The 9,274-nt window shown below is 43.9% G+C and overlaps 1 protein-coding gene across 1 annotated transcript; it reads right to left on the bottom strand.

Annotated features, from left to right (window-relative positions):
- Positions 1-297: 297 nt before the first annotated feature.
- On the bottom strand, positions 298-8,513 carry LOC117552632 (putative uncharacterized protein DDB_G0271982; the record flags this gene model as incomplete). Its single annotated transcript, XM_034226206.1, has 3 exons — positions 8,493-8,513; positions 1,547-1,630; positions 298-351 (listed from the first exon to the last, which is right to left on the bottom strand). Coding segments are annotated over exons 1-3 (159 nt in total), but the record flags the coding sequence as incomplete, so codon positions are not given.
- Between the last annotated feature and the right edge of the window lie 761 nt (positions 8,514-9,274).

Raw genomic sequence — 9,274 nt, forward strand, 5'->3', positions numbered from 1 at the left:
GATTCTATTGGCTCTAACGGTTAAAAGGAGGTGTCAATCATCAAATGTTGCTCTCTCCTCTTGTCTCTCCTCCTGTCTCTCCTCTTGTCTCTCCTCTGTCCTTGTGTCTCTCCTCTTGTCTCTCCCCTTGTCTCTCCTCCTGTCTCTCCTCTCTCCTCTTGTCTCTCCTCTTGTCTCTCCCCTTGTCTCTCCTCTGTCCTCCTGTCTCTCCTCTCCTCTCTCCTCTGTCCTCTTGTCTCTCCTCCTGTCTCTCCTCTTGTCTCTTCTCTCCTCTCTCCTCTCCTCTTGTCTCTCCTCTCTCCTCTCCTCTCTTCTCTTGTCTCTCCTCCTGTCTCTCCTCTCCTCTCTCCTCCTGTCTCTCCTCTAGTCTCTCCTCTCTCCTCTCCTCTTGTCTCTCCTCTCTCCTCTCCTCTCCTATCTCTCCTCTCCTCTGTCCTTGTGTCTCTCCTCTCTCCTCCTCTGTCCTCCTGTCTCTCCCTCCTCCTGTCTCTCCTCTTGTCTCTCCTCCTGTCTCTCCTCCTGTCTCTCCTCTTGTCTCTCCTCTTGTCTCTCCTCCTGTCTCTCCTCCTGTCTCTCCTATTGTCTCTCCTCTTGTCTCTCCTCCTGTCTCTCCTCCTGTCTCTCCTCTTGTCTCTCCTATTGTATCTCCTATTGTCTCCCCTCTTGTCTCTCCTATTGCCTCTCCTCTTGTCTCCCCTCTTGTCTCTCCTCTTGTCTCTCCTCTTGTCTCTCCTATTGTCTCTCCTCTTGTCTCTCCTCCTGTCTCTCCTCTTGTCTCTCCTCTTGTCTCTCCTCCTGTCTCTCCTCCTGTCTCTCCTCCTGTCTCTCCTCTTGTCTCTCCTATTGTATCTCCTCTTGTCTCTCCTCTTGTCTCTCCTATTGTCTCTCCTCTTGTCTCTCCTCCTGTCTCTCCTCTTGTCTCTCCTCTTGTCTCTCCTCCTGTCTCTCCTCCTGTCTCTCCTCCTGTCTCTCCTCTTGTCTCTCCTATTGTATCTCCTATTGTCTCCCCTCTTGTCTCTCCTATTGCCTCTCCTCTTGTCTCTCCTCTTGTCTCTCCTCTTGTCTCTCCTCTCTCCTTTTGTCTATCCTCTTGTCTCTCCTCCTGTCTCTCCTCCTGTCTCTCCTCCTGTCTCTCCTCCTGTCTCTCCTCTTGTCTCTCCTCTTGTCTCTCCTCTTGTCTCTCCTCCTGTCTCTGCTCCTGTCTCTCCTCTTGTCTCTCCTCCTGTCTCTCCTCCTGTCTCTCCTCCTGTCTCTCCTCTTGTCTCTCCTATTGTATCTCCTATTGTCTCCCCTCTTGTCTCTCCTATTGCCTCTCCTCTTGTCTCTCCTCTTGTCTCTCCTCTTGTCTCCCCTCTTGTCTCCCCTCTTGTCTCTCCTCTTGTCTCTCCTCTTGTCTCTCCTCTTGTCTCTCCTCTTGTCTCTCCTCTTGTCTCCCCTCTTGTCTCCCCTCTTGTCTCTCCTCTTGTCTATCCTCCTGTCTCTCCTCCTGTCTCTCCTCTTGTCTCTCCTCTTGTCTCTCCTCCTGTCTCTCCTCCTGTCTCTGCTCCTGTCTCTCCTCCTGTCTCTCCTCCTGTCTCTGCTCCTGTCTCTCCTCCTGTCTCTCCTCCTGTCTCTCCTCCTGTCTCTGCTCCTGTCTCTCCTATTGTCTCCTGTTTCTCCAACAAAAGCCTCTCAGTCCGGTCATCCTCGTCCTCACTGACTTCTCCTTCCGGCTGCTTCCTGCCAAGGCCAACTATTAACTATTAGCTATTACTCCTGGCTTCTGTGCGAGAGGAGGTGGTGAGGATGTGAGGATGTGAGGATGGAGAGGTGGAGAGGTGGGGGGTCAAGGTTCTGCAGAAAAGGAGATGTGCAGCCCTGCAGACACTCGCTACATGGAATGTTTATACCTCTGGCAACCTGGAGTGATGGATAGATGGAGAGAGGTGGTGTGAGGAGATGGAGAAGCAGACAAGAAGAGGTCAAAAGCCTTTAAGGCAACAGAAAGATGCTTCAGTATCACATGTGGGAAGAGTGAGAGGGGAACGAAGTGATGGTAGAACAACAACGGACAAAAATAAGATATATCATGCTCATTTTGAGGTGTTTATCAGTATGTAGTGTCTCTACTTTAAAGAGTCCTCTCCTGCTGATGTTCAGGTGTTTATCAGTATGTAGTGTCTCTACTTTAAAGAGTCCTCTCCTGCTGATGTTCAGGTGTTTATCAGTATGTAGTGTCTCTACTTTAAAGAGTCCTCTCCTGCTGATGTTCAGGTGTATATCAGTATGTAGTGTCTCTACTTTAAAGAGTCCTATCCGGCTGATGTTCAGGTGTATATCAGTATGTAGTGTCTCTACTTTAAAGAGTCCTCTCCTGCTGATGTTCAGGTGTATATCAGTATGTAGTGTCTCTACTTTAAAGAGTCCTATCCTGCTGATGTTCAGGTGTATATCAGTATGTAGTGTCTCTACTTTAAAGAGTCCTATCCTGCTGATGTTCAGGTGTATATCAGTATGTAGTGTCTCTACTTTAAAGAGTCCTATCCTGCTGATGTTCAGGTGTATATCAGTATGTAGTGTCTCTACTTTAAAGAGTCCTCTCCTGCTGATGTTCAGGTGTTTATCAGTATGTAGTGTCTCTACTTTAAAGAGTCCTCTCCTGCTGATGTTCAGGTGTATATCAGTATGTAGTGTCTCTACTTTAAAGAGTCCTCTCCTGCTGATGTTCAGGTGTATATCAGTATGTAGTGTCTCTACTTTAAAGAGTCCTATCCTGCTGATGTTCAGGTGTATATCAGTATGTAGTGTCTCTACTTTAAAGAGTCCTCTCCTGCCGATGTTCAGGTGTATATCAGTATGTAGTGTCTCTACTTTAAAGAGTCCTCTCCTGCTGATGTCCAGGTGTATATCAGTATGTAGTGTCTCTACTTTAAAGAGTCCTCTCCTGCTGATGTCCAGGTGTATATCAGTATGTAGTGTCTCTACTTTAAAGAGTCCTCTCCTGCTGATGTCCAGGTGTATATCAGTATGTAGTGTCTCTACTTTAAAGAGTCCTCTCCTGCTGATGTTCAGGTGTATATCAGTATGTAGTGTCTCTACTTTAAAGAGTCCTCTCCTGCTGATGTTCAGGTGTATATCAGTATGTAGTGTCTCTACTTTAAAGAGTCCTCTCCTGCTGATGTTCAGGTGTATATCAGTATGTAGTGTCTCTACTTTAAAGAGTCCTCTCCTGCTGATGTTCAGGTGTATATCAGTATGTAGTGTCTCTACTTTAAAGAGTCCTCTCCTGCTGATGTTCAGGTGTATATCAGTATGTAGTGTCTCTACTTTAAAGAGTCCTCTCCTGCTGATGTTCAGGTGTATATCAGTATGTAGTGTCTCTACTTTAAAGAGTCCTCTCCTGCTGATGTTCAGGTGTATATCAGTATGTAGTGTCTCTACTTTAAAGAGTCCTCTCCTGCTGATGTCCAGGTGTATATCAGTATGTAGTGTCTCTACTTTAAAGAGTCCTCTCCTGCTGATGTTCAGGTGTATATCAGTATGTAGTGTCTCTACTTTAAAGAGTCCTCTCCTGCTGATGTTCAGGTGTATATCAGTATGTAGTGTCTCTACTTTAAAGAGTCCTCTCCTGCTGATGTTCAGGTGTATATCAGTATGTAGTGTCTCTACTTTAAAGAGTCCTCTCCTGCTGATGTTCAGGTGTATATCAGTATGTAGTGTCTCTACTTTAAAGAGTCCTCTCCTGCTGATGTCCAGGTGTATATCAGTATGTAGTGTCTCTACTTTAAAGAGTCCTCTCCTGCTGATGTTCAGGTGTATATCAGTATGTAGTGGTCTCTACTTTAATGAGTCCTCTCCTGCTGATGTTCAGGTGTATATCAGTATGTAGTGTCTCTACTTTAAAGAGTCCTCTCCTGCTGATGTCCAGGTGTATATCAGTATGTAGTGTCTCTACTTTAAAGAGTCCTCTCCTGCTGATGTCCAGGTGTATATCAGTATGTAGTGTCTCTACTTTAAGAGTCCTCTCCTGCTGATGTTTCAGGTGTATATCAGTATGTAGTGTCTCTACTTTAATGAGTCCTCTCCTGCTGATGTTCAGGTGTATATCAGTATGTAGTGTCTCTACTTTAAAGAGTCCTCTCCTGCTGATGTTCAGGTGTATATCAGTATGTAGTGTCTCTACTTTAAAGAGTCCTCTCCTGCTGATGTTCAGGTGTATATCAGTATGTAGTGTCTCTACTTTAAAGAGTCCTCTCCTGCTGATGTTCAGGTGTATATCAGTATGTAGTGTCTCTACTTTAAAGAGTCCTCTCCTGCTGATGTTCAGGTGTATATCAGTATGTAGTGTCTCTACTTTAAAGAGTCCTCTCCTGCTGATGTTCAGGTGTATATCAGTATGTAGTGTCTCTACTTTAATGAGTCCTCTCCTGCTGATGTTCAGGTGTATATCAGTATGTAGTGTCTCTACTTTAAAGAGTCCTCTCCTGCTGATGTTCAGGTGTATATCAGTATGTAGTGTCTCTACTTTAAAGAGTCCTCTCCTGATGATGTTCAGGTGTATATCAGTATGTAGTGTCTCTACTTTAAAGAGTCCTCTCCTGCTGATGTTCAGGTGTATATCAGTATGTAGTGTCTCTACTTTAAAGAGTCCTCTCCTGCTGATGTTCAGGTGTATATCAGTATGTAGTGTCTCTACTTTAAAGAGTCCTCTCCTGCTGATGTTCAGGTGTATATCAGTATGTAGTGTCTCTACTTTAAAGAGTCCTCTCCTGCTGATGTCCAGGTGTATATCAGTATGTAGTGTCTCTACTTTAAAGAGTCCTCTCCTGCTGATGTCCAGGTGTATATCAGTATGTAGTGTCTCTACTTTAAAGAGTCCTCTCCTGCTGATGTTCAGGTGTATATCAGTATGTAGTGTCTCTACTTTAATGAGTCCTCTCCTGCTGATGTTCAGGTGTATATCAGTATGTAGTGTCTCTACTTTAAAGAGTCCTCTCCTGCTGATGTTCAGGTGTATATCAGTATGTAGTGTCTCTACTTTAAAGAGTCCTCTCCTGCTGATGTTCAGGTGTATATCAGTATGTAGTGTCTCTACTTTAAAGAGTCCTCTCCTGCTGATGTTCAGGTGTATATCAGTATGTAGTGTCTCTACTTTAAAGAGTCCTCTCCTGCTGATGTTCAGGTGTATATCAGTATGTAGTGTCTCTACTTTAAAGAGTCCTCTCCTGCTGATGTTCAGGTGTATATCAGTATGTAGTGTCTCTACTTTAATGAGTCCTCTCCTGCTGATGTTCAGGGTGTATATCAGTATGTAGTGTCTCTACTTTAAAGAGTCCTCTCCTGCTGATGTTCAGGTGTATATCAGTATGTAGTGTCTCTACTTTAAAGAGTCCTCTCCTGCTGATGTTCAGGTGTATATCAGTATGTAGTGTCTCTACTTTTAAAGAGTCCTCTCCTGCTGATGTTCAGGTTCATATCAGTATGTAGTGTCTCTACTTTAAAGAGTCCTCTCCTGCTGATGTTCAGGTGTATATCAGTATGTAGTGTCTCTACTTTAAAGAGTCCTCTCCTGCTGATGTTCAGGTGTATATCAGTATGTAGTGTCTCTACTTTAAAGAGTCCTCTCCTGCTGATGTTCAGGTGTATATCAGTATGTAGTGTCTCTACTTTAATGAGTCCTCTCCTGCTGATGTTCAGGTGTATATCAGTATGTAGTGTCTCTACTTTAAAGAGTCCTCTCCTGCTGATGTTCAGGTGTATATCAGTATGTAGTGTCTCTACTTTAAAGAGTCCTCTCCTGCTGATGTTCAGGTGTATATCAGTATGTAGTGTCTCTACTTTAAAGAGTCCTCTCCTGCTGATGTTCAGGTTCATATCAGTATGTAGTGTCTCTACTTTAAAGAGTCCTCTCCTGCTGATGTTCAGGTGTATATCAGTATGTAGTGTCTCTACTTTAAAGAGTCCTCTCACAGAGACATACATTATTGCATTAAAACTGTTGGCAGATAATGAAACATTTTATGCAAAACCAGCAGCACTTTATTGATTTTAATACCGTATGGAAATAAATGTCTGCATAAAACATGAGGCAAATATAAAAACAACCTCAATTGGCTTAGCGTGTTGGAAACAATAAACCAAATGATATTATTTGCAGTAACGGGGATGCTTGAAAACACACCGCTGTGTTCCTGAATGTTCTGTGCAATCCATGAAGGATTATACTTGCATGTATTTGTGTTTCTTAAAGCCTTTCCTTGTGGCTCTATGCCCTCGTTGACGTCCACGCAGGGGGCTTCTCCCTTTTAGGGCACTTTGCTTGTGTCTTTGAATCCATGCAGCAAAACAAAACACCTTTCTTTAGTCAACATTGATATCCTCTCCTCGTGTGGTGCGGAGGATCCTGAGAGGAGCCGTGATATTGACACAGAAAAACGCTCACGGACAAAAAACATTCAGCACATTTTAAATTTCTCAGCAAGAGGAGCGACGCTTAAATATTGAACTCAACGAGGAGTTAAAGTTACTTTTGTCAGCAGCCAGCTTTGTAACATGAAACTTTTATCTCTCGTAGCCGGAGGGAGGACTTTGAAAACAATATTGAGCTCTGACGGCCGCTCACTTGTTTCCCAGAAGCTTCCGGTCGATACTCCTCTGCCAGGTTTGCTGTGTTCAGATGTTTTGGACTCTTTTTGGGTGAGACATTCCCGAGGTTAAACCCAAAAGATAAAGTGTATGCACAGCAATTAACCTGCGCAGTCCCTTCAGCACAACACCAGATCATAGCTGGAGTCTTTTGTCAGAGTTCCTGCCATGAATGTTAATACATTCTTGAGTCCTTTCACGGGTAAAGTGGTGAGACTTGTGCAATAAAACAATGACATGAAACAGTTCATATTTCCACTATTTAGACTTTTTGTAATTATCCCCAAAGTGTGTCTCGAAATGCATGAAAATGTGTTTTGTTGTTGCTTGTAATGTATTTGAATGAAAGAAACATTTAAAAAATGCAGTAGATTGGGGGATTGGCCAGATGGTGAGAGAGGATGATTTGGGTGGATTTGGGCTTTTGTCTTCATTAATAATTGTCTTGCAACAAACAGGTAATACATTCAAAATAAATGGCTTTCGGATTTTAGCTTTGCAACCCATTTGCATGCACTAAAACCTAGATAAACCCACAAAAGCATAATATGGGCCCTTTAAGAAGAAGTAGATTAAAGGTCCCATGTCATGGCCATTTCTACTGATCATAATTCCATTGTTGAGGTCTACTCCATAACCCACCCCTTACCCACATCGATTCCTGTCTGACAGCTATTAAAACTTGGATGCAACATAACCTCAAACTGAACAGCAACAAAACAGAACTCCAAATCCACCCTCAGCAAGGTCACTAACATAACTCTCACCATCGATGGCACCATTGTTTCTCCCTCCAATCAGGCACGCAACCTTGGCGTGATCTTTGACCCCACCCTCTCCCTCGAACCTCACATCCGCCAAACAGTCTCGACCTCATTTTTCCACCTCTGCAATGTTGCAAAAATCCTACCCTCTCTCACCCGCCCCGCAGCCGAACGACTAATCCATGCCTTCATTTCCTCCCGCCTCGACTACTGCAACTCACTTCTTTACGGCATCAGCACTACATCCCTCAACAGACTCCAACGGGTTCAAAATGCAGCTGCACGTCTCCTCGCGCATACCAAATCATGGCATCACATCACCCCAGTCCTCAAAGACCTCCACTGGCTTCCTGTCTCCCATCGCATCAACTACAAAGTTCTGGTCCTCACCTACAAAGAACTCCACCATCTGGCCCCCCCTTATCTCACAAACCTTCTCACTCCTTATCAACCCCCACGGTCCCTCAGATCCACCGCAGCCGGACTCCTATCCATTCCCACATCCACACTCTGCAGCTTTGGGGACAGAGCCTTCTCAGTGGCAGCTCCTAGGCTCTGGAAGTCCCTCCCCTAAGATCTCCGTGACTCTGAGTCCCTCACAGTCTTTCAGTCCCGCCTCAAAACACATCTTTTCAACTCTGTCTACCCATAAGCCCCGCCCCCCCCTCTCAATCAACTTCCTCTTGACTGCCTTTTTATTTTTTTATTTTACTATACTTACTTGTTTGCCTGTCCTTGTTTGTCTACCCTCCCTCATACTGTAAAGCGTCTTTGAGTTGTGAAAAGCGCTATATAAATAAAATGCATTATTATTATTATTATTACATTGTTCAATGTTCCAAACTCACATTGGTTTCTCACAGCATCTCTGTATAGTCTGTGTATTCACTCTCTGTCCTAAACGGCTTGTTGGAGCTTGGAACTTTTTTGGGGGGTATTTTTGTGCATATAGAAAATGGTGTTCCCTCATTAAATTTCACTACAATATCAATGTGTTAACGATAGTCATGGAGGGACTGAAAAACCCATAAAGGAATTAAAGGAACGCATCAAAATCAATGAATATTTGGCAGGTGTACATGTCGTCTGTAGTCTGAAGTCTACCTCATCTGACACCGTGACCATCTCTACAGAAAACACTTTAAAATGTCTCTATTGATAAGGACACAGGACGAGAGGAAATGGTTTCATGCAACATGAATTTTCTCAGTGAAGAGGGGTATTTTCTGCCCTTTCTCTCAATGGTAATGAGAGCGAAACACAAGTTGTGTATCCGCTCCGTATCCAAATACACTCCACAATTTTAATGGGTTCTTCCGTCTTCACTCTTCCACCAAGGTTGATTAAAATGGCACCTGTAGTTCTTTGTAATCCGGCTGACAAACAAACAAACAATCAAACCGAGACGAAGAATCCCAATTATATATTTGTCAGGAACCGAAATATCAAATGACTTCCAGTGTTAAAAAAACAACTTTGAGACTTCAGAGAAGGAACTCGACTGTAATGCAAATGATGCCTCAGGCTGTCGGAGTTATCTCAAAGTAACACTCAAACTCCTGTTTCCCTCCTATCTGACTTTGCCTTCTTCACAAATTCCTTGGTGGTGGGAAGTGAATGCAAACGTCCCCCGCTGCTCTGTGATGATGACATTAGGACCGGGCGTCGAGGCTGCAGGCATTGATTTGAGTCCTTGCCGTTGTCCCTTAATCAAATGAAAGGCTTAAGGCTTGCATCATCCTCTCGTCTCTCCCCCCACTCTCTCCCCGCTGGATATACTTTGATCAGGCGTAATGAACGTTTCACTAACCAGCAGAATGTACACTGCAGTATTCTCCTCAAGAGCTCTTGATTCTGACTCCTGTATAAACACAATGATGTTGTTG

Source organism: Gymnodraco acuticeps, unplaced genomic scaffold (genome assembly GCF_902827175.1).
Source record: "Gymnodraco acuticeps unplaced genomic scaffold, fGymAcu1.1, whole genome shotgun sequence".
Classification (NCBI taxonomy): Eukaryota; Metazoa; Chordata; class Actinopteri; order Perciformes; family Bathydraconidae; genus Gymnodraco; species Gymnodraco acuticeps.